This window comes from Notamacropus eugenii, chromosome 2 (genome assembly GCF_028372415.1).
Source record: "Notamacropus eugenii isolate mMacEug1 chromosome 2, mMacEug1.pri_v2, whole genome shotgun sequence".
Taxonomy (NCBI): Eukaryota; Metazoa; Chordata; class Mammalia; order Diprotodontia; family Macropodidae; genus Notamacropus; species Notamacropus eugenii.
In genome coordinates, this window is record NC_092873.1 from 355,636,370 (window position 1) to 355,661,602 (window position 25,233).

The following is a 25,233-nucleotide window of genomic DNA, read 5'->3' on the forward strand; positions in this document are numbered from 1 at the left end:
CCGAGCCCGAGCCCGAGCCCGAGCCCGAGCGGAGCGGGGCGGGGGAGGGAGGAGCTAGCACGGCCGCCGCCTCTGCCGGAGGAGCCGCGGGGCCGCCACACTTGCCCCCCTCCCCCTCTCTCACTCGCACTCACACCCGGGGACAGGAGGCGGGCGGCCCCGGCCCCACCGGTCCCCCATGGCCACCCCCGGGCCCCGGCGCTGAGCCACCCGCCACCCCTCCCCACGCACAGCCCAGCCCGCCACGCCGAGGTAAGGGGGAGGGGGAGGGGGTATTAATATGCAAATACATTGCGATTGATTATGCAAAGCCACCGGACGCTCGCTGGCTGGGGTCCTAGTCCCGGCTGGGGGCGTCCCTGGGGACCCGCTGCCTGCACAGCCAGCCCCTGGGTGACACTGTCAGTGCTGGGGTGCTTGCAACTTACCAACTCCCCGGAGTAAATGGAGGACTCGGCTGGCGGGGGAGGGGGACGGGACGGTTGCAGCGGGTTGGTGGCCAGGAGGGGGGCGGTGGTGCTGCAGGGGCAGATGGCGTCCGGGCCTCGCCCCCCACACCCCGCCTCCGCCGCCCCGCGGGTCCCCGGCCTCTCCCGGTCCCGTCTGCTACGCATTGTCGGAGCCGCGGCCCCGGCTGCCAGGCGGCCCCTGTTCCCCCGCCAGCCGCCGCCGCCGCCGCGGTTTGTTTACGGTTCGGGCGGCCTGTTTCTCCCCCCACCCTCCGCCCTCCCGACTGCCGGGGCCGAGCTGCTTTTGCAAAGCTTCCTCCGGCGGGAGTGGGGGGGGGGGGGGGTTGCAGCCTCCCCGGGGCTCGAGGACCGCCCCAGCCCCTTCACATGGGGCTGCATGGCCCTCCAGTTGCAACACTCCCAAATGCAAAAACGCGGCTGGGGGAAGAAAAAAGAGGAGTTGGTAGGAGAACTCCGGGGTCCCCGGGAAGCGCCCGGAGAGTTGCATGCTCCAGGCCACTTGGGGAAGTGCGAGACCAACAGGGAGGGAGCTGAGGGGCTTGCAACGTGTCCCTCGAGCCCCTGGCAGATGGGGTTTCCCCCTCTTCTGGATGGGGAAAAGGCCTAAGGGGTGGCGGGGTCAGAGTTTGAAGGGAGGGTGAGGGAGGAGGAGCGAGGCGCGGTTGGTAGTACTCCGGGAGCCCTGACCTGGCAGAAGCTGGCTGACGGGAGGAGGAAGGGGGGCTTGTCCGGGAGGTGAAGGGTAGGGGGAGGCGGTGAAAGCCAGACACACCGGGATAGGCGCTGACACGGGGACGCGGGGCGTCAAGGACAGGAGGGTGATAGACACACCCACACTGGGCCAGGAAGACCGAACACTCGTGAGCAAGTGCACACGCTGAGATGGACACACCCACAGGGGGACCCAAGGACAGGCAGACAGACACGGGCACATACCCACATACAGACTCCTATACACAGACATCGCTATACATAGTCCCAGGTGCAGTCACAACCGACAAACAGATACTGTATTTATGGAGGACCTAGTGTCCAGGCACCACTGCCTTGCTTTTCATTGAGAGAGATACCAAGAATAGATACATTCTTGCCTTCAAGGAGTTTAATCAATCTATAAATATTTATTAATTGCTTCCCAGGTGCCAGGCACTCTGCTAATCGAAAAGGATACAAAAAGAGGCAAAAGACAGGCCCTCTCCTCAAGGAGTTTACATTGTAACTGAGGAGAGAAGATTGCCCCCAAGAATAAAAGCTATGTCAGACAAATGCACATATATAGTAATATACATACTCTCTTACTCCAAGGATTCTTAACCTATGGGCCATATTTTTTTTGTTTTGTTTTTTTTAGAAGCTTATTTCAATATAGATAGTTTCTTTTTATAATCTTATACATTTAAAAACAACATTCTGAGAAGGGTGGATAAGCATCACCAGGTTGACAAAGGGTTCCATGACACTGAAAAAGGTTAAGAACAACTCTGTATTTAGATTGTAAATCCCTTTAGGGCAAGGATAGTATTATTTTGTACCCATTTATACCCAACAGCATTTATCCCAATGTTTCCTGTATAATAGCTGCTCTGTAAGTATTTGTTGATTGAATGATAAGAGTAGCAGATTTACTGTGTCACACATGCAGGCATTCACAGACACAAATGCACACATTCTTTCTCTGTCTCATGCTTTTTCCTGTGTCTCCCTCCTCTAAGGGCATGGACAATTTTAAAGGAGATTAGGAAGAGAAATTTTCGTGAGAGAGGGGAGGTAAGGGGTTTCTGAGGACTGAGACAATAGCCCCAGACAATAACCCTGCCTAAGCTGCCTTGACAACTGGGGGCAGCAAGGTTGTCTTTAGGGGAATCAGACTTAACTCTCTGCCTCCCACTTCCCCACCCTAAAAGTGTCTTGGGGAACTCATTTGCCTGAATCTTTCCTGCTTACCCCAAAGCCTCCCCATAACCTCAACTAGATGTTTTTTTACTATCCGTTTAGATGTTACCTTCTGTCCTTCTGTTCAAATTGCTGTGTTTTTATGTGTGTTTTTGTCCTTTTATCTGTTTATCTCTCTGTCTGGTCTCTTTCTCTTTTAAGCTCTATATTTCTTTTCTCCTGTCACTTTCTTTTGAGTGTCTCCCAGTCTTTGCATGTCTCAGCATTATAATCTTCTGTCCTAGAGCTAGGGACTAGCTAGGACATCCTTCATATTTCTCTGGTTGCTAATAGTGAGCTTTTCCCTGCTGCCTCCCCAGGGGTCAGCAGGAGGTTGGGGTGGGGGTGGGGGGTGGAAGGGGCTCTGCTGGCTTCTCAGGACATCCTGGATTTCCTTACCAAGAGAAAAGCACAGCTGTGGCCACCAGGGTTTGGGGAATGGGGGTGGGGAAGGGTGCTTCTGTTCAACCAGGCCTCTCTACCTGGCTAAGCTAAGCCTAGATACAGGACCTAAATAAGGGGAGCTCTAGGAACTATTGGGGTTTCCTAATGTCAATGAGGATTCCTGTCTTTTTGGCTTTCCAGGGCTCCCTATTCAATTCTAAAGCTTAGTAGGTAAGAGTATTGGTGTCTCCTATACCCCACCCCATCCTAACGTCTATGGGAATTAGCACTCCAGGGAAAGGGTTAGGAGCTAGGCCACTGACACTGGAATATCACTCCCATTGGGATTTATTCCAGGCTCTTAAAACTCCTTATTTTATTGAGATTGACCCTGAACTTGCCTTGGGGAGCCAGATTCTGGAACTAGCCCTGATTTCTTTCTGCCCTTCTCCCCCCACATCTGATTGTTCCCTCATCTCCAGCTTTGCCATGTCCCCCCAAAGTCCAGCCATCCATACTTTATGCCATCCATATACTTTGCCACAACACATCTCTGAGAGTACCCTTGTCTTTCATGAATGTAGAGACATTTAAGGCCCATTGTGGTGCCTTAGTGCCTGTGGCACTGACCAAGGGTGGTGTATGATAGAAATGGCTAACCCTCCCCTCCCAAGCTCTCAGAGGATTTTGTGAAGTGAAGGGAAAAGGAAGGAGGAGAATCCTGGAGCCTGATTTGACTGGCCCCTCCCCTTTGTTCTTCCTCCCCTGTCCCTCTGGTGTCAGTGTGTGATGGCTAGGATAGACACCTGGGTAGCTACCTCCATTTGCCCTGGGCTTCCCTCATTCACTGGCTTACCTGGAGGAGGTAGCATAGGATCATTGATCAAAATGATATTGATTCCACATTGCCCAGCCTGGTCAGGGATAGAACTAGCTGAGGAAAGGGACCATGTGCCTGACTGTCTTGGGGAGAGGGCTGGAGGAGCTGGGAAAAGTTGGATGGATGAAGGAAAGGATAGAGTGAGGTTGAGACAGGCTTCCCTCTGGAATATCCCTGAATGGAGGAAATGTGGACAGATCTGTTGTGCAGATTTTCTGTCTCTTTCTCCTAACCCTGACTCAGACCCCTCCCCCACAGAGGTGGGGGGGGGGGGGTTTGGGGGTTAGGGAAGGCAAACAAGTTTTGCAACCTGGAGACTTGTGGAGAAGAGTTTCTGGCTTGAGGATAAGGCCCCCTGACTATCCTCTTCCCTCCATCCCCCCCATTCCCTAGAGAAAAGGGACTTCAGAATGGAGATTCCTCTTCCCCACCCTCCCCCTTGACAGTGAGTCGGCAGGGTGGGCTGGGTTAATTATTGGCATCTCTATCCGTGGCTTAATTTGTCCAGTTCTGTTGTACTTGTGGGGTTGGGAGTTGGGTCAAGGGGCAGGTTCCCACTGCTACCCAACTTGACATCAAGAGCATAGTTGAGGAAGGGTGTGTTTGTGTTGAAGACTCATTTTCTGTCCCAAAACCAAGGATATCTCCCTGAACCCAGGAATACTATTGGAAGAGGTTGGGAAACAATGGTACCAAGTAGGTGAAGGGGAACCAATCAGGTGGACCATGAAGGTTTGGGACTCAACCTGTCCATCTAGCTAGGTGACATCTTCCCCCCTTTCTGTTGCCATGGTGATGGATGCATCACCTCCCTTCCCCCCTACTCCTGCCCCTGTTACCAAGTTGCCAGCTCCACCCACTCCAGGTGAGGCATGAGACAGTTGAGGGGAACCAGGAAGAGCTGCTGCCCCCCCCCCAGTGGAAACAGGAAACTCTGGAGAGGAGTGGGGGGGGGGCACATCCTACTTCTTAGAGCTGCCAGTCTGTTTGGAGGTGGAGATCAGGGAAGCATTGATAGAGTTCCATGGCCTGGATAGTATTGGCCATTCACAATGCTCATGGACTTGACTCTTAAATGCCTGCAGCCTTCCAATGCCAAGGCAAGAGGTGGAGAGCTGATCTCTCCCTGGTGGGAAGACTGGACATGCCCAACATCAAATGTGTGCTGCCTGCCACTTTCTTGACTGGGAGGGGCTTAGGTGCCAGGCAGCTCCAAGGGCAAAGGGGATAGATTTGAAGCCAAGAATTCACCTGGCCAAAAAGCACAGGTGTTTCACCGGATGTACTCCATTGTTGCCCCTGAAGGCAGGTTGGGTGGAAAAGAAGACTTTTTTGGGGTAAGGAAAGTGGACAGAGTCTGCATAGAAGTTGTTGCCTAAGGCATATTAGTTTTGTGGCTAGGGAGAAAGACTGAACATGTGCCCAGTAAGTGAAGGGTTAATAAATACTTGCTACATTAACAGGCCTCACCTCCAAGAATAGAAGAGGGCAGTGTGATTAAGGCCAATCCCACTGCCCCCCCATTCTCATTACTCCCCTACTGAAGGTGTTCTCAGTAGTTAGCTGCTCTGTACCTCAGTTTCTCTTTGGAAGAGAGTGCTTCTAAGGAAAAGGGAGTTGGAGAGGCACAGAGCTAAGTAATTCTGTGCTCTGGATGTGCTAGGAGATTTTTCTGATCCCAGGCTGGGTGCTGCAGTTTGGGGTGGGGTTGGGAGGTGGGCAGCACCATCCCTGCCCTCTCCTGCTAGTCTTTGGTTGGAAGCCCAAAAGCCTGAGCCTCTGGCAGCTGCCTGCTTTTATATATAAGCGTGTGTGTACATGTGTGTGTTCTTGTAATTGTGCATATGTGTGAGCCCAGGGAAGAAGGGGGCTGGCATGGAAAGGCCGTACTGGAATGGGGGAGCCGTGTGCAGAGTGTTGTGTGGGCCTCACGCATGCGGGGTGGGTGTGCATGTCTGCACGTGTCTGTGTGTGTGCGAGCTCTTGGTGCTCAGCTGCACTTACTCTGTCTCTGTTTCTCACTCGGTATTTCTCTTTTTCTTATTTGTCTCTAATTCTGCTTGCTTCTGAGGATGTGGGCTTTGAGGTTCTACCCCACTGTGGAGCAAGAAAGGAAGACTGCCTTGTCCCCTTGTTCTCCCCTTCCCAGATTGAAGATGCCATCCCTCTTTGATCCCCCCTGTCCTCTAGCCCAGGGCACTTGTGTGTGTGTGTGTGTGTGTGTGTGTGTGTGTGTGTGTTTGTGCTTGCCCTCCCCCAAGGTGAGAACTGGGAGGATGTGGTGGGGAACCCCTATGCCCAAGGGACTCCCTGCTTCCCCTGCTGTGCCATCTGTGGTGAGAGCCCCTGCCTCTTGACATTCATACCTCCAGTTTTCAGCTGCCCTGAGTTGGGGCTCCAGTTACTCTGACTGTTGGTTGAGCTTCTGGGGGAAAGAGGGAGGGAGAAAAGAATGTGCTAGGTTGAGAAGGGGAACTCACCCATCTCTGGCTTTCCGTCTACTTTAATCTTCCTCTTCCTTCCCAGAGGGGACTTGGAGGTGGGGGGGAGGGTTTGGGAGAATGCCTGCTGTCCAGGCTGGTGGGAGGGCATGCCAGAAGGGGATAAGTTTAGGGCTAGTGAAGTGAGGGGTGGTGTTGGGGGAGGAGGAGCTAGTGGAGGTTGGGGCATGGTTATGGGCACTGCTACCCAAAGCTTGGCAATGGAGGATGAGTGGGGAATGACCCCTGGGTGCTATCACCCACTTACCTCCATGCTAGATATGAGACTGACTAGATTTGTCCCAAGGGTGAGGAGGAGAGCCTAGCAGGTGGGTGAGACTGGGCTTGGGAGGGGAGAAGGAGGCATAGTCCTTTGATGCTAGCTAGCACTGGGCATAGTGCCCAAGTCAGTGGCTGCTGTTTATATCTCTGTCTCTGTCCTGGGGTGGGGGGAGAAGAGGAATTTCCTGTTGTATTCCTTAGCAGAGCAGGGGGCTTCTTTGTTAAGAAATAAATCCACTTCTCTCCCTCCTCCTCCTTTTTTCTGACCTCTGGGTTCCACCTGGGCACTCTCTGACCCTACCCCCTCCCTTGTGGTCCAACATACTGCTTTATTGGGAAAAGGGAGAGAAGCAGGGTATTGGCTGGGGAAAGGAAAGTGTTTTCTAGCAGGCCAAATGAGAGAATTCTGCCTACTGCTCCCTTGCCTTTGTCCCCCATCTGTCCAAAGCTGTGCAGTAGTCTGTACTCTTTTTTAAAAATATCACTCTTAGGAGGTGGTGGTTTTCTCTCTGTCTCCCTCTCCCCTGGCAGCATGAGAACTGGGGGGTTTGCTTGGAGTACTATCCTCTCCTTGTCAGAAGACTGAATGAATGGTTGATGAGCTGTAAGTTAGCTCTGGGGAAGGAGGTGAGCCTGGGCTCCAGCCCCAGGGAGAGATCTGCCTTTTTGAGAAGCAAGGGCAGAGGGGGGTTTGCAGAGTACCTAAGGCTCTCTCTGTCAGCCTGTGCCATCCTGAGGCTATGTGTGTGTATCAGTGTTTGCCTCTGTGTGTATTTCTTCCTGTGGGTCTGTTTTCTCACATGTTAGTGTTCATGTATGTCTGAGAGTGAGCATGGATGTGTCCCTTGTATATGGACCCTGGTTTGCAGGCATATACTTGTCTTTCTGCCGGTGCCTACATCCATGTGTATCTCTACTTTCCTCTTTCGGTGGTTTAGAGGGATCGGCCCAGGGGGGCCTCAAAGGGAATTCCCCCACCCCCACTCTAGCAGCAGACTGAGGGGGGAGGGGAAGGGAGGTGTGAATTCACCCACGACACTATTAATAACCCACATGCCAGGCCACCACGCACCAGCTGTCACCGTGGAAACCACTCCTCCTTCCTTCTCTCCCCTATCTTTGATGGGGTGGGACTTAGGACAGAATGCCCCTCACCCCCACTCTCTTTGTTTCCCTTTCTTATTTCTGATTGCCTCTTCCTTTCTGTCACCTCCTTTTCTTTGTTTCTGCCCCCCTTTCCCATCTGTTTCCTCTCTTTTATCTCTCTCTCCCTATCTTCCTCCGTCTCTACCCAAATCTTTCACTCTTTCCCCATCTCTCTTACCCTATCTCCCTTTCTCCTCCCCCCACCTCCCTCTCTATCTCCCTCTTTCCCATCTTCCTTCTTTCTTTATCTCCTGTCTTGTCTCTCCATCTTCCTCTCCCTTCCCTCCTTCTTCCCCCCCGCCATTTTCCCTGTCTTTCTTCTACCGACTGTCCCTACTTTCTCTCTGTGTGTTCCCCTCTGTGTCTCTGTCTCCATATCTGGCAGGTTGGGGTGGGGGGCTGGGCTTTCTCTCCTGTGCAGTATGGACAAAGTTCAGGGGCCTTTGTTGGGTGGGGCAGTACGCCAAGAACAGAGAGACACCAGAGAGGTAGGAGGTGGATGTGTGGGTGTGTGGACATGGTGGAGGAGTTGGGGTGGAAGTAGAGTTGAGGTGCAGATTCTAAGGAAAGGGGTAGGGGTGAGGATATATACATTCTCTCCTAGTCCTGAGAGCTCCCCAGTGGCATGGAGACTGCCCACCCCTAAGTTGCTTGGGTATTAGGATCATACTGCAGGACAACATGGAAATGGGGGCCGGTTGGCAGTAGAAGGTTGGCACAATGCCTATGGATGCCGCATTGGCCTCATGTCTCCCCCTCCCCCCATTACTAAAGCACTCAGACTTAATGAAATGCTTCCTTCTCCATGGGCACAGTGCCCACATTGCCACCCCCAACAGCACTAAAAGGGGAGGGGTGAAGAGTGATGTTAACTGACAGGTGGGCCCTTGCTGTCTCAGTCTGTCATTCTAGTTGTTCTGGGTTGAGACTGAAAAGCCCAACGTATTTTTCTTCCCCTTTCAGGAGAAGCTTTGAGCATTAATCTCAGCATCCTAGGGGAGGAGAAAGGGGGGAGAAGAAAGGCCATCTCTCAGGCTGGGCACTGAACCTCCAGTTCCCCTTGGTTGGGGCTCTACAACCCCCACACTAAACCACCACATGCAGGCATACATGTGAACCTGTGCAGAGATCCAGTAGTCCTGGGAATGGGATGAGAAGGGTAGCAGTCCCTGTCTGGATGTCCTCTCCTCTGCTTTACCATTCTTTTGCCTAAAAAACTTGAGTATGGCCTTGACGAAGGGAAAATGTCCCTCCCTCCTCACTTCCCCTAGCAACAACAAAAACTAAAACACAGAAGACAGAGACAGTATCACCTAGTGAATAGCTGACTAGAGTCAGGAAGATCTGAGTTCAAATCTTAGCTCTAAATTGAAGCTGGGTGACCACAGGTAAGTTCCTTAACCTCTCTGATCTCATTTCCTCTTCTTTAAAATGAGAATAACATCAACCTCACAGAGTTGTTGCAAGGGCTCAAATGCCGAGGTCCTCTATGCAAAGTGCTTTGCAAAGTTTGAAGTGCTACATAAATGTTGACTTGTTGTTATTATCACTGTCAGCTTTGTGCTGGGATCCAGACATGGATACCCAACCTGTGGGCAAGACACCTCTTTTCTCTGGCAAGGGAGGTTGAGATAGACAAGGCTTATGAATGACCAGGAGGAGTACATGTTCATAATACCTTGGGCATCATCAGTTCCATGTAGGTGTCCTTCCCCTCAGGGGCATGAGTGTCAACCCTGACTATTGCCTGTGTCTGTTTTAAGTCAGGGCCTGGGTGGGACTGGTGCATTAAGCCTGGTAGCTACTTTGACATCATGCCTAGGCCTGTGCTCCCTGGAAATAGTAACGAGTTCCAGGAGCTGTGGCCATCCATTAGGAGCATAGGGATTTGGGGTAGGGTTGCCAAAGCTAGTAGGTGCTCACACCACCACTCTTGGTCTTAATGAACAGCTCCACAAACTGCCCTTCTAGGCCCTAGGACTGTGGGCTGTTTCCGGGCCCACTGCACAGGGCTATCCCTCTCATCATGCCCACTCCTGTACAGGCCCTCCTCCTTTCCCCAGGGGTGCTCAGGCCTCCTGCTGGTGAGTGGATTTTTCCAGCTTCTGTAAACAAGTGGTGGCAGTGTGCCAGGCAGGCAGGAGACGGGCGGGGGCAGTGCCCACAGCCAGGGTGTGCCAAGCACCAAGGCATGGCCTGGAGGGAGACAGGGAGACACACAGAGACAGAGACACCAAAGAGACTGAGCACAGCATCAAGACAGAAAGAGGGCCAGAGTGATACAGATACCAAATACTCTCATTGTCCAGCCTCTTTCTTCTACTCCACCATCACATCCCACCCCCAGCCCAGAGAGCAGCCCCTCATCTACCCCAACCCCCTAGTGCTACCCCTGCCAGGGATTGGGAGGCCACCGTGCTCAACCTTCAACCCCCCCTTTTCCCCTCCCCCAACTCCCCCACCCCTTAGGGCTGGCTGCACCATTATAAATTTATAACAGGAATTTCTCCAGCAGCCAAGAAAAACTTGACCTACTTTCCTGATGGCTCCCAGCCTGAGACTCCCCGCCTGGCCCCCCAGCCCCCTATTGGGCCCCCCAGTCGCCTGCCAACCCTACCCCCCAAAGATATCTGTAGCAGAATGGGCAACCCCTTTCTTACCATCCCCTTCCAACTCTGAATCTAGATCCAGGGACCCTGTTTCTGAGTTCCAGGCCTCTTGCCCCATGCCCAGACTCTTTTCCTTATCTTTCCCCCCAGTCTCTTATCAGCTTCCCAGGGGTGGGGCATGGGGGCCCAAGGGCGAGGTCTGTGGTGCCGAAGCCGAATGACCTTCTGCCCTCTCTCCTCTCCACACACATAGCTATGAATTCACATACCAGCACCCACGTGTACACCCCAGCCCACAATCTCTAGTCTTGTACCTGAGCTATGACATCAGGGTGACAATGCTGAAAAGGTGGATGGTCCAGGACAGCCTCCTCCCGGTCCCCTTTTCCCCAGCCCTTCTGGGGAGCAGGAGCATGACTCAGCCCCACTTGGATACAGGTGTAGGTACAGGTAAGACAGAGCTTAGCTACAGCAGCAGTCTTTGTGGGATGAGGGGGCTCCTGAATCATTGAATAAGAGCCATCATTTAGTAGGCTGACAGAAAGGGCAACAAGGAACATAAGTATGGAGTATGGCTATATTTCCTTATCTGTGAACACACTGTGTCCTCTGTAGAAGGTAAACCCTGTCAGGGTAGGGACTGTCTTACTTCAGCATTTGTATTTAACAATAATAATCATAAGAGCTAGCATAAGATTTGCAAAGCCCTTTACACATTATCTCATTTGACCCTCACCACAACTCTGTGGAGTAGATGGTTGTATTTTATTAGGTTATATTATTGATCTCCATTTTACAGATGTAGAAACTGAGGCAGAAAGAAGGGAAGGGACTTACCCAGGATCATATTTAAGTGTGTGCTACTTAAGTAAATACTTAAGTCAAGAACCAAAGTCAAATCTTCCTGACTTCACCTCTGGTGTTCTGTCCTCTACATCAGTGTATCATTGAAATGGCTCTAAGGACCCCTTCAGGCAGCATATTGAAGTAGGAAACCGCATATGATTAGCATCATCTGTGTTCTATTGTATTTTTATTGATTTTGGTTAAGTGTTTCCCAGTTGCATTTTAGTCTGGGGCCCCAGTTGTGGCCCCACTGAGGAATGGTGGCAGCATGGGGCCATGTCTAGAGTGCTTGAGACCTCTGTACCACACCTAGATGCCTCTGGCACCCATGGCTCCCTTTCTATTGGAGTTTGCCACCACTGATACAAAAGATAGAGCACCAGAGTTGGAGTCAGGAAGGCCTGAGTTTGAATTTTCTCTTAAGTACTTACTTAAATATCATATCTTTAAAATGGGAAGAAATAAGATAGCCTACCTCATAGGAGGTGAGAGGGTCTCCCTTCTCAAACAGTGTACATAGCACGGTGTGATTGATAATGAGCAGAGAAGTCTCCCTTCTGTTCACATCTCATTCTCCTCCTCCTCCTCCTCATCATCATAATCTAACATTGATATCTTGCCAAGTGCTTAAAATGCTATCTCATTTGATCTTCCTAACAACCCTGGGAGATAGGTGCTATTATTTTCCCCATTTTACAGATAAGGAGACGGAGGCAGACAGAGATTAAGCAATTTACCCAGGGTCACACAGCTAATAAATATCTGGGGCTAGATTTGAACCCAGGTCTTCTTAATGCCAAGTCCAGAGCTCTGCCTGTTTCTCCACCTGGCTCTCCCTAGGAGTTCCACTTGTTTCTGGCGGCATTAATAGAGAATGCCAAAGTTGGTGTTTGACTTGTTGCCTCATTCCTCTTTGTTTGTGCCACCTCCTATCCCTTATGAGCCTTGCTGAAGGTTTAGGGAGATTGGGCTGGAGATGGGGTAGTTGTTCCACTTCTGATGGTGTCAGACCTTCTTCATGTCTGAGCCTGATTGGGGGGATGGGTGGTGGAGGAGGGAGGAACACTTTAGATGCCTAGCTCTCCCCTCATCTTCACAGCATCAGCTTTCCTTTGGCACCAGCCACCAGTTTCATAATGGGCTTCAGGTGCCCTTACTGTTAGTCTGGAATAACCCCCCCAATCCTTGCCCCATGGGCACCTGTCTCAATCCTTGCTCTCTCTTTTTTCCTCAGGGCCCTCAGGACAAGACTCTACAGCAGCTCCCCCCTCCCCCCAACTCAGGACTCTCCCCAAGAGCCACCTTATACCCCCAGCCCTTCCACCACACTACTTCCTGGCCACCCCCCTGCCACCCGCCCCTTGTGGGGCGTGGGGCATGGCATGGCAGGCCAAACGCTGAGGCCAGGCACCATGGGCGCTGTACCCTAGAGCCTGGGTGGTGGGGGGGAGGCTCGTGGCTCTGCCTGCAGGAGGCTGCTGTGCCTACTTCTGTCTGTTGGAGTGCTGGGGGAGGGGGGCAATCCTGGATGGAATTGCAGTGAATGGAACAGAAGCCAAGCAAACTGGATTGTGGGTCTGACCCAGAGGAGAACAGGTAATGAGCATGATAGGCCTGTAGCCCCAACCCCCAGAGGTGGGCATCATCTCGCTGAATTAATGATGGAAAGTTCAAGCTTATTCATTTTTTCTTTAGTTCATAGATTTAGAGACAGATGGAGTTGTCAAGTCTAATCCCCCTCATTTTTTACAAATGGAAAAAACAAGGCTCAGAAAAGTTGTGACTTCTCTACAGTCCCCAGTGTAGAGTGACAGAGCTGAGACTTGAACCCAGGTCCTCTGATTTTGGATGCAGAACTTTTCCCACATGCCATGTTTCTCTGAGGGTAACTATGGCAGCAGTGTGCCTGGCTGACCACTGTGTCCCAGACAGCCCCTTGTTTTTTCTTGGAGGAGATATGGTTACCTCCTGATTCCCTAGTATTACAGGTAGTTAGGTTCTGGCAGGAGGTGATGGTATGCACCAGGGAGGTTGGCGAGCAGGTGGGCATGTATAATTTTTCCATGGTATATGTGCCCATGGACAGATGGTCACTCTGCACATACATGTTTAGAGCATGTTGGGTCCCTGTGAGCTCTTCTTTGTTCATATAAGGGCAAGGGAGAAAGGAATGTCCTGTGGTTTCTCCCAGACAGTAGTATATAGCAGCCCCTAAGGTTTTGTGTGTGCTTATGGAGAAGTAGCCTTTTGAGCACCTATGTGTGGAGGAGGGAATGCTGTTTTTGCTGTGTGTGAGAAGAATTTAGGGGAGAGGGAGAGGGTGTCATTGCCCACCCTGATTGTCTCCATGTGGCACAGCGCCCTGTCCCAATTGGCATGGGGCCTAGAGTGCTGGGTACAGCCTGTGCTCGTGGCTGGGGAGGGGGGAGAGGGTGCTCTGGGGAGCGGTGTGGCTGTTGCCAAGGAGATGGGAGTTACTCCAAGAGGCTCGAAGCCCAGCCTGGCTCAACAAACTGGTGAGGGGGGATAGGGCCATGACAGGGTCCCAAGGGAAGAGGAGGAGCTAGGTGAAGCCTGAGAACTCTGGCCTGGGTAGGAGTGGGTTTCCTGGGAGTACATGGAAGCTTTCTATCCCTAACCCCAGTGGGGATATGGACAGGTAGTTTATGCCTCTCCATGTCTCTTCCTCTGGATGTTTCTTATATACGCTGTGTCCTGATGACACCTGGCTATGGGTGCCTGAGGATTGCCATTCCTGGTTCTTCCAGGGATGAATCAGGGATGTGCTAAACGCATTGGGAAGCATCCCTATGTCCTCTGATCAGTCTGGGAATGGTGGGGACCCAGTGGTATTGGACCCAGTCTGTGCTAGAGCACTTCCCATCCTCTCAGCATCTTCTCTACCCATACTGCTTTAGGATCTCCCCTACTATCATCACTGCCCCTACCACCACCACCACCACCACCACCACCGCCACCACTACCACCACCACCACCACCACCCCCCACTCCCCCCTACTACCACCACCACTATCTCATCTTTTCGCCACCTTGTGGTCATTCCTGGAATTGTCTGTACCCAGATATTCCAAGTCAGGGATTTTCAGGAAAATTAGTGAGGCTTGCCCTCACCTAACAACACCCAGTCCAGAAGAAAGTCTCACCCTCCAGCCATTAGGAACCATACACTGAGACATGGGTAATCCCAGTGAGGGATACATAAAGCATATCTGTGTTTGGGGTTACCCCTCTATAAAGAGGGACAGGGAATCTACCACTGTGGGGTGAGGGGAAAGTAGGAAAGTTATACAACCTTGGTATGCATATAGAGGGTTATATAAAGTGTGTGCTTTGGGATTATGCAATATGTGTATATGTACTAAGGGTTATATAATAAGTATCTCTTGAAGGCTGTAGAACATGCATGTTCATTCTAAAAGTTGCTTGGTATGTTTTTGCATGTCAACATGCATATGCCCTGGAAATTATGCATCATACATGTGCATGAATCTAAGCTTGTGCAATCTGCGAGGATGTTCATCCTGAGAATCGTGTAGCCCATGGGCATGTACTAGTTATGTGAAGGTGCTGTTACTAGCTCTGTAGAATGTACAGGTTCCAGGGCTTGTCTCCCAGATGTTTATATATGTACTGGGACTCTGGAACTTGCCTGTGCCTGACCAAACTCCTTATCTACCAACCCTGAACTTCTCAGATAGCAGGACCCTTCCCAGCCCTGTCAACTGACCTTGGAGGTTGGTGGGGCTCAACACAAGATGGGAAGTAGTTGGGACTGGGGAGGTGGGGCCAGATGTCTCCCTCCAGTGAGTAGGTTTTCTGCCAAGAACCAACCAGTAGAAAGTTCATATGGCTTTCCCCCATCCCTCAACCAGGTCACTGGATGGCAAGCGGAAAAGAAAGACCAGCCAATGTTCCCTGAAAACCAGCATGTCAGGTGAGAAGGACTGTCTGCATCCCTCCCCATCCCCTTTGTCTTCCCTAAATTAGAGTGTCTAGGGGCATATTCTTGACCTTTGAGCTTTGAGTCCAGGAGGACAACTGCCTCTTAACACACATCCCACTTGGTCCTGGATTGGATAGTTTATGAGACTGACTCAGTGTCACATTTCTAAAGGTATCTTGACATTATGTGTGCCATAGCATGTCCTGACCCCATATAACCCATTCTTCTGTGAACTGGATCAAAGGAATAGCCTAGAACCTGGGTGGGAAATGGGCTTAGACTGACAAGAAGTGCTGAGATACAGAGAGGAACAGTAGCCTTGGCCTTGCCATGTCTCCTTGCCTCCCTATCCTACAGGGTACATCCCTAGTTACCTGGACAAAGACGAGCAGTGTGTCGTCTGTGGAGACAAGGCCACAGGTTATCATTACCGATGCATCACTTGTGAAGGCTGCAAGGTACGGACCCCCCGCTGCTCCCTCCTACAGCTGCCTCTTCCCACACTACCCCCGAGTCCCTCCCACTGGTCTCTTATCTTTTCCCTTCTTTGCCAGGTGCTCATTCTAAGACCCCTTATCCTCACCTCCCTCTCCATTATTCCCAACTACTTTCCCCACATCCAGGGCCATCTCCCCCCTCTTGCTGGCCTTTCAAACCTGCCCAGCTGTGTCCTCCTGTGTAGAAAGTCCATGAGCTACAAAAACCCATCGAATTCTCTATGACCTCAGCCCCATAGACTGTGGTGAGGTGTCCTCTCTAATCTCTCTCTTCCTTTTAGGTTTTTTGATTCAAATGTCTGGTGGGTTAAAGGGCAGGAATCTAGAAACTGGTCCTTTATCTGCACTCATTTCCTAGGGCTTCTTCCGGCGCACGATCCAGAAAAACCTTCATCCCACTTACTCCTGCAAATACGATGGCTGTTGCATCATTGACAAGATCACCCGAAACCAGTGCCAGCTTTGTCGCTTTAAGAAATGCATCTCCGTGGGCATGGCCATGGACTGTAAGAGAGCATGGAGTTGGGGAAGCATAGTTAGGGCAAAAAGAAGAGACCCAGGGTCAAAGTACTTGTCTTCTAGGATCTCACTTCCCACATCCCAACCCATCCTTACCACGACTGCTCATCCATTTGATTCAATAAGCATATTTATTATTAAATGTCTTTATATATGTAGGCACTGGACTAGGGCCTGGAGCTATGGAGATAAAAACTTGTACCTCAGAACACTTTACAGTATAGAGGACTTTCCTCACAACAACCCTATGAAGCTCAGAAGCTGCCTATTTTCCTTATTTTCTAGATGAAGAGACTGAGGTTCTGAGTGGTTTAGTGAAGTGCTCCTGGTCCCCCAGTTATTGAGTGTCTGAAGTGGGATTTGAACCTTGGGCTCATGACTCCAAGCCCAGCGATTTCTGCCAAGCTGCCTCTCGATATAGATATGACACATATCCTGCTCTCAAGGGGCTTATGATCTAATGTGGGCAAGGACTGATACTGCCCGAGATGAGCATAGGGCCTGTGCCTGTGACTTCACTGGTATATTCAGCTCCTGGGTGAGCAAGAGCTCACCTCACCTACCTACGTTGTCTAGGTAGGGTGTCGCCTCCTCTGCAACTGACAGTCTTAAGAGAGCTGCTTAGGGCCCTGTGAGGTTGCCTTGTGCATTCACATGGCCAGCATGGCTCAGAGGTGAGCCCCTCACTCAGGCTTTCCTCACCCTCAGAAGTCAGCTTAGTAGCCACTACGCCATGCTGTCTTTCAAGAGATGGTAACTCACACTGACATCATGCTTTTAAGTTTTCAGAATGCTTTGTCCTATGAGTCTCACAACAGTTTTGTGAGGTGGATGCTGTGATGATCTCCATGTTTCAGATGAGGAAACTGAAGCTGAGTGATTTATGCAGGATAAATGCAACACACACACAAGTCAAATGTTGGGGGAATTGGAAACGTTCACCTTTGTTCCCTTCCCAGTATCTCTCTTCTTCACTCAAAGGGGCATTCGATGAAGTGACTCCCTCAGAAAAAGGTGGAGAATATCTAGGGACACTTTTTTTTGAGGGGGAAAGAGAGGCAATCATGGTTAAATGACTTGCCCAAGGTCACACAGCTAGCAAGTGTCTGAGGCCGGATTCGAACTCAGGTCCTCCTGACTCCAGGACTGGTGCCACTTAGCTGCCCCCGGAGATATTCTTAAGCCCCTACTACCCTCTCCCCTTCCTTAAAAAAAGGTTCCCCCTAGGCACAGGCCCCATTGCCTTTTCTGCCTTCCAAAGTGTAAAGGTCATAGATGATGGAGTTTTAGGGAGAGATGGGATAAAGAGGGAGAAGATGGAAATTCCCACCTCGGTACTGTTCTCCCTCTCTAAAGCTGTATCCACTGGTTACCAGGGAGGATATCCCATTTCTGACTAGGGAATGGGAGAGGCTTCCAATAACTGCCTAAGAGGGCTCTTTAGCTATTTTCTGTTGGTTGAAAGAATGAAATATACAGGATCTTTCTGTTCAAGCCACACAAGAGTTAAGGCATGGCCTAAAAAAAAAAAAACTGATCAAGGCTCAAGGCCCAGAATCTTTCCTAAAGACCTTTGTCACTTTAAGCAAAGCTTTCTAGGTCTGTTTTCCATTCTGTAATATGGGGAAAGTTATCACAGAATCTAGAGATAAAAGGGACCTCGGCAACCATATATCCCAAACCATATTGAGAAGAAATTTGTACCATAGTATAATATAGCTGGAAAGATAACATGAGACACTGGTCAGGAACAAAATTAATAGCTTATCTGTGGTGGTGTATGGTTTATAAAGCACCTTACCAATAACAATAGTCTGGGGTAGGGAATCACATGTATTTATTGTCCCCATTTTACAGATAAAGAAATGGAGGCCCAGAGAAGTGACATGACTTGCCCCACAAACAACATGATTCGGCAAATAATGATTAAGAGACCACAAGGTGTAAAATAAAGAGGCAGCATGGTGAAGTAGATGAGAAGCTAACCTCAGTCAAGAAGTCCTGCTTTAAGTTCTGCCTTTGACACACTGGCTAGTTCTATGACCCTGGGCTAGTCATTTAACCTCTCAGTGCCCCAAGCAACTATTAATAAAGACTCTTAAGTTTGTAGGTTGGCACATCAAGTGCCAGTCTTTCTGAAGAGAGAGTTGAATAGCTGATGTTTCTATATTGTTTTAAGCAAAATTAAAACATACGTTATCCTCTCTGATCCCCACAACTCTCTTGTGAAGGTGGGTGTATTATCCCCATTTACAGATAGGGGAACTGAGACTGAGACAGGGTAAGTGACTTGGCTACGATCAGTATTTGAAATCAGGTCTTTCTGACTCCAAGTCCAACATGCCATCATGCACTCTGCCACCCAGGCTTGAATTTCCTCTCCAATTGTTCCTGTGATCTGGTCTGAAAAACTGTGTAAGATGCTGTGCCAAGCACTGGTGGAATATAAAAATGACAACAGTCTCAGCTCTCATGGGATTTATATTTTACTGGTTGTGGAGGGCGCAGAGATATAGCATATACATGAATAAATACAAAGTAATTTCAAAAGGGAATGAGAAATAACAGGTCCTCAGCGAGGGAGGGGAGGTGATCAGGAAAAGCCTTGTGAAGAAGCTAAGGTGGCACCTGAGTTGGGCTCTGAAAGAAGCCAGGGCTTCCAAGAAGCAGAGGCAAGGAGGGAAGGCAATCAGGACATCTGTCCCTAGGGAATAAGTGTTTGCACCAGGATTCAAACTGGAGTCACCCTGCTCTGTTCTGTGACTGGAGGTGAGAGTACAGAGCAGATGGGAGGGATTGTCACTATCCTTCTACAGTGGTCCTGGATGATTCAAAGCGGGTGGCAAAGCGAAAGCTGATCGAGGAGAACCGGGAACGTCGGCGCAAGGAAGAGATGATCCGATCCCTGCAGCAGCGACCAGAGCCCAGCCCTGAGGAATGGGATCTCATCCATCTGGTAACAGAGGCCCACCGAAGCACCAATGCCCAAGGAAGCCATTGGAAGCAGAAACGGAAATTCTTGGTAAGGGGGAGGGAGAAGTGAACCAGGGACAGAAAAGGATGGACAAGGAATGGATGGGTGCTAAGTGGCCATTAAGAGGAGAAACACTGGCATTCTCCAGAAAGTCCTCCCTGATTGATATTGGGCCATCACAAGGAGTAGGAAAGTAGGGAGGGGAGACTGTGATCAGGCTGAAAAACTTCTCGAGGAAAGGGCTTGAGTCTCCCTCTGGACTTAGACCAGGAGTTCCCTTGCTGTATGGACTGAGTCTTCCCCATCAGACTGGAAAGTATCTCCGAAAATAGGGATGGTAGATTTTTCTCTCATTGATTGGGAGTTCCATGAGGACCACAGCCTGTCTTTTTCTGTACCCTTCCCACCACAGGACTTTGTACACTGGCAGCAACAGGATAGGGTGGAGATAGGCTGAATGAAGTCCCAAGTGAATGGGCATCTGGGGGAAGAGACACATAGTATCAGGACAAGAAGCTGGCATCAGGCTGCCAGATTTCTGTGCTCTGCCTTTGGTACTCCTTGGAAGAAGGGGGAAGGTGGGTGGGTACCTGAGTGCCAGCCTCCTCCTTCCTGAGCTGCCCTGGAGCTCCCCCTGGTGGGCAGTGTCTTATAGTGAGGGGTTAAATGGGGTCCCTGGCCCTACCTGACCCCTGACCCTTCCTCTAGCCAGAGGACATTGGCCAGTCACCCATGGCCTCGATGCCAGATGGCGACAAGGTGGACCTGGAGGCCTTCAGTGAGTTTACCAAGATCATCACCCCGGCCATCACCCGTGTGGTGGACTTTGCCAAAAAACTGCCCATGTTCTCCGAGGTGGGTATCAGGAGGGAGAAGGGTATGGGACTTGGGGAGGCAGTTTGGGACAGGAGGGAAACCTGGGACTATTCTCCAAATGACCCCATCTGAGAATGTTTATCTGCAAAACCATCACATTTCATCCATTCATCACCTATCACTGGGAACATGAGGTTTTCATAAGAGAATTGCCACTGGTTTCTTCCCTTTCTTTCCTTCACTCATACATTGTTGTGCTGACTGATATCTGGAGAAAGAGACAGTGCTAGTTACCCTAACACCCCCTCCCCCTATCCCTCACCCCGACCCGAGAAGCCTGTCCTAGTGTTTCCTACCATGTGTATGCTGGAGATTTCTTCCATAGTCTAACCAAATAGTAACTGATAATTATGACTATGTATAACTTTCAGGTTTTCAGAGTGCTTTACACACATTGTCTCATTTAATCCTGATAACCCAATGGGATAGGTATGGCAGGTATTCTGAGTTTTATTTTACAGATTAAAAAAAACTCAGACTCAGAGAGATTAAGCTAGTAAGTGATGGAATACAAGACTCTTCTGATACCAAATCCAGCACCATTTCCATAACCCCAGGCATTTTCAATCTTTCTGTGGGTCATGGACACCTTTTGGCAACCTTATGAAGCTTATGGACCTCTTCTCAGACGGTTCATGTATGCATAAAATAAAATGATAGAATTACAAAGGAAACTGAATCTTTTGAAATATAGTTATCAAAATATTTTAAACAACCAATTTTTGGACTCCTTGATTTAGAGCTCCTGCATTATCTTCTTACTACCTTTCTCCTTTCTGCTGTTGTAGCAATGAAGTCTGCTTGAGGGGGATGCCTGGACTCCAGCCCTGGTGGGGGGAGGGAGATGGGGAGATCTAGGGATCATAGAAGGAGAGACTGACCTTCCTGCCTCTTCACCTCATTTCCTTCAGCTGCCTTGTGAAGACCAGATCATCTTACTGAAAGGCTGCTGCATGGAGATCATGTCTCTGAGAGCTGCCGTACGCTATGACCCCGAGAGTGAGACTTTAACGCTGAGTGGGGAGATGGCGGTCAAACGGGAGCAGCTGAAGAATGGTGGCCTGGGGGTGGTCTCCGATGCCATCTTCGACCTGGGCAAGTCACTCTCTGCCTTCAACCTGGACGACACGGAAGTTGCTCTGCTTCAGGCTGTGCTGCTCATGTCTTCAGGTACCAGTCGTGGGAGGGAAGAAACCCTTGGGAAGATGCTTGCTGGCTCCCTGCTTTCTGCTCCTTCTGATGTGTCTCTCTGTTCTCCCTCCCTCCTTTCTGTCTCTCCTCTAGCCCCCAGTCCCTCAAGCTCTCTCCTTGGTGGTCTTTGGTCTCTTTCTCTTCATTTTCTCCCTCTTCTCCTCAGTGTCTCCTCCATCTTTCTCTGTCCCTCAGCCTCTTCCTCTCCCTTAGTTTTTCTCCTCTGTCTCTCTACTGGTCTTCTGTTTTTCTCCCAGCTCTGTTTCCTAGTCTCTCCCACAACTTTCTATTCCTCAGTCTCTTTTCTAGGCCTCTCAGTCTCCCTCTGATCCCTCAGTTTCTCCTCCCCAGTTCTCTGTCCGTTTCTCTCCCAGCCTTTGGTTCCTTAGCTGTTCCTGTTCGGTGTCTGTCAGAGTCCTTCCTCTGTCCTTCTAGTATTCTTTTCCTAGCCTCTCCCTCCCCTTGGGATCCTCCAGCCTTTCCCCAGTTGTCCAGGCAGGCAGTCATCCCTTGACCCCCTTCTCTCCAATACAGACCGCTCGGGCCTGCTGTGTGTGGACAAGATTGAGAAGTGCCAGGAGGCTTACCTGCTGGCTTTTGAACACTACATCAACTACCGCAAACACAACATTCCCCACTTCTGGCCCAAGCTGCTGATGAAGGTGACTGACCTCCGGATGATCGGGGCCTGCCACGCCAGCCGGTTCCTACACATGAAAGTCGAGTGCCCCACCGAACTCTTTCCCCCCCTCTTCCTTGAGGTCTTCGAGGATCAGGAAGTCTAAACCCCCAGTGCTGGGGGATGAGGAGAGGTGGGGCCTGTGGAGCTGCAGGGGGTGCAGCAGGAGAAGGGGCAGGGCTAAGGGATACCACCCTACATCCCTCTTCTGTCTTTCCTTCTATGTATTTTTGCCTCCTACACACAGCCTAGCCAAGATCCCTCCTCAGAGACCTTCTTCCTGCCCTGGGATCAGGCAAAACAAACAAACAAACAAAGGAAAAAAACCAACTCAAGAAAATGGAAAAGGACAATGCCAGTGGGAAGGGGAGTCCTCTGGCAGTTTTTAGGAGCCCCACCCCCCAGGGCAGGGGGAAGATGGGGAGAAGAGATGGGACAAGGAGCCATCTGAACTGTAGGGGAAGGAAGGGGGATGATGGGGGGAGCTGCCCTCAACCCCTCCCCCCCCACCAAAAAAGCCTCCCCTCTCCCTCTTATTTCTTAACCCAGGTTCTGGACTAGGGCCCCTCTTTTCATGCTTAGATACCTGGGTTGCACAGAGAAGCCTCAGCATTGGCTCCTCCCTGGGAGGTTAAAAGTTATAGTCACTCTAACTGCACTTTGGAAGTGAGAGGGTAAAAGAAAGAAAAGTGGAGAAAAAAATAGAGAAAGAGAGAAAAAGACAAAAAAAAGAGACAGAGAGATGATGATATTAAATTATTAACTGAGGCCGGCTGGGGAGAGGACCTAGGGTGGGGGAGATAGGACAAGACCTACCCATCCCAATGCACTTTGACAGCTGCCCCCCCCCAAAAGAAAAATGAGACCCACCATCACAGCCACCTCCTGGGTGGGGCTACCAATCAGAGTGAAAGCCACAGAGCCCTGGCCACCTCCATTTCCCTCCCTCCCCACTTGCCTTGCCCCCTTGGCACACACACTTTTTGCACCCTCTGCTCGCCACTTGTGCCCGCTAATTCTGAGCTCCATCTACCTCTCACACTGGATGCCAGCCAGTACTCCCTATATGGCTCCCTGTTAAAATGCCCTCCATCCGAGAGACTTTCCTCCCCTAAACGGTGCCCACCTCTTTCCTGCCCTAGGCAGGCATCAGGCCCCCTTGGCATCCACACCAGGAAAGACGATGGTCCCAGCTGTCCACCCTCCTCCCCGTATCCTGCAGAGTTAGCTACAATCAAGAGGCTGCATTCGAGGGTAATTTGGAGTCTGGGTGTCTCCCCAGCTCTCTAGTCCTAGGCCATTCTTCTCCAAGATTCCAGTCCCTTCCCCACACATGATGCACTAATCCCATCCCTTTTCTCCTTGTCTCCTCCATTCCTGTCTCAGAAGGCTCCATGATGGTGGTAGCATAGAGGGGCTAGGGAAATGGCACTTAGTTTTTGTTTTGGGAAGGGGAACATGGGGGTTTTTGAGGGGATGTTCATTTTTGTCTCTGAAACTCTTTGGCCCTGTCTGCCACCCTCCTCCTCCCCCAACCAGGGATTCCCCGATCCTTTCAACTGATTCAGGAACTCCAGCCTGAGCTGCACCCTCCCCCTCCCCCCAGGAAAATGAAAACCAGGGGAGGGGATTGTCTTTCTGGCCAGGGTTCACTGCTTTGTTTGATTTGAGTGTGCAGCCTACTTCCCCCTGTAGGAACTAGCCCCCCAGAAAGGAAATGAGCAGGTTAAGGGGAATATGGGGTCACATATATGGGCAAGGATGGAGACACTTGCCCCAAGAAGCCATGGGTGATGGGATAAGAGTGTCAGGGGTGAGGGGGTTGTGGATTTCCTCCTCTTTGCACTACTTGGGCAAAAATGTCTTAAGCAGTAGAGGATTTGCCACCTCTCCCCTTGGCCTAACCCCCTGCACTGATACCCCACACCAACCCTCCTCAACCTTCAAACCCTGCTCCCAAGCTCTACTGAGCAGAGTATGGCCTTCTGCCCATCCAAGAAAAGCTCCTGGCCTGAGACTACGAGATGCCATCCTCACTACCATCCCCTTACATTGCCCAACACACACATCCCTCATACACATAGCTCAGATCTGGGGGTTAGGGGGATAGGAGAGACTAGGTTGTGTGTGTGCACATGCATATGTGCACATGCATGTTTGTCCATGTGTCTGTCCTTCACATTTGCCTGGCACACTTTCTGTCTCTCTGTCTCTTTATCCTGGGGCACTGATTTTGACTCCAGGTCACTAGGATGAGTCTCCCTCCTCAGTTTCCACCCCTACCCCACAACAGGGCCAGCAATGTAATTGCTTGGTCTACTGTCTACTTTTTTTCAGCCATGGACACAGCAGGGAAGGCTTAGGGGCTAAGTGGGATTGGCCCTTTTATAGGCATTTGGGAATTACTTCCAGCACACCACCCCCCCCCCCCAACCACACCAGATGAGCTATGACCTACCCCCATATTACCCTGCGTTGTCTTGGTATGGGGGGTGGGGGATGGACAGCAGCCTGGGGTAAGTTCTGTCCAAGTATATGTATGGATGATGCATGTTGTGTGTGCGTGTGTGTGTGTGTATGTGTTTGGATGAATGTTCCAAGTTCATGTGTATACTTAATTAGGGGAAGGTCTGGAGGGGCTGTGGAGACAGGGAGTCTTAGAGCACCTGCTCTAGATTCATAATTCCCCTAGCCCTACTGTGGGAAGTAGAGGATTAGGGGCCCTAATCTTGGAGATCATTGGTGCTAATAAAGGAGGGAGGGGTGGACAGACATGACTTGAGGGTGCTTAGCAAACCCCCTCCAGTATTGGGCACTTCAGTGGTGGAGGTGAGGTCTAGTGTTGCAGTATTGGCTGCGGGAGGGGGCCCAGGATAGGATGAGGGGGCTCTGGATAGGATGAGGGGGGCCCTAGAGCCATGACCACTACACTGCCCCCCTTCCCATTCCCTACTCCCACCCTGCCTCCTTCCCCATCTCAGTATTCCCCCACCCATCATTCTTAACACACATACCTCATCCAGCTCCCCACCTTGCTCTGTCCCAGATGGGGGGAGTGGGGAGAGAGGAGTCCCCTGTCCCTGCCCTCATCCCCTGGTGGCCGGCCTACAGGGTAGAGAGGGGGTGGGGGGCAAAGACACCGTCCACAAGGGGGACTAGGGGAACCCCTACCCCATAACTCCTGGGGGGGGGGTACTGCCTGGGGGCGCTACTGAATGTATGAGAAGCTGGTGCTGTGGGGTGGGGGTGGGGGGAAATATGGCTGGTTGGGGGTAGCTCCTTCCCTTAGGGAGGGATAATGGCCGGTAGGAGGAATGGGGGGAGGCCTATCCTGACCCCCACCCCATTTTGACAATCAGTATGTCTGTTATGTGCGATTTTTCACCCCGTTGTGTTTTGGGTCAGGATTTTAAAGAAAGATATTTTTATGGTAATTGTCGCTCGTCTATTTTACTATATATTTATGTAATAAATATATGATGAAAATAACTCCCTTGTGGACCC

General features: G+C 50.8%; 2 protein-coding genes across 11 annotated transcripts in view; one reads left to right on the plus strand and one right to left on the minus strand.

Moving 5' to 3' along the window:
• MED24 (mediator complex subunit 24) overlaps positions 1–542 on the minus strand; it is a 57,588-nt gene extending 57,046 nt beyond the window's left edge. For 4 of the 9 annotated variants that reach the window (XM_072646320.1, XM_072646325.1, XM_072646329.1 and 1 more), the window contains exon 1: positions 429–542. The gene's annotated coding sequence lies outside the window, so the exon portion shown is untranslated. The remainder of the gene's footprint in view (positions 1–428) is intronic. The other 5 variants (XM_072646323.1, XM_072646321.1, XM_072646327.1 and 2 more) reach the window with 4 other exon arrangements.
• THRA (thyroid hormone receptor alpha) lies at positions 1–25,218 on the plus strand. Of its 2 annotated transcripts, XM_072646340.1 has the most exons (9): positions 28–252; positions 12,264–12,625; positions 14,923–14,984; positions 15,351–15,451; positions 15,849–15,996; positions 18,826–19,031; positions 19,692–19,838; positions 20,771–21,029; positions 21,585–25,218. In XM_072646340.1, the coding sequence occupies exons 2-9, from the start codon at positions 12,573–12,575 to the stop codon at positions 21,833–21,835; spliced, it is 1,227 nt and encodes a 408-aa protein (XP_072502441.1). In that variant the 5' UTR covers positions 28–252; positions 12,264–12,572; the 3' UTR covers positions 21,836–25,218. The 2 variants fall into 2 exon arrangements, with proteins under 2 accessions (XP_072502442.1, XP_072502441.1); XM_072646341.1 differs by lacking the exon at positions 12,264–12,625 and having other exon boundaries at positions 1–252.
• Positions 25,219–25,233: the final 15 nt, after the last annotated feature.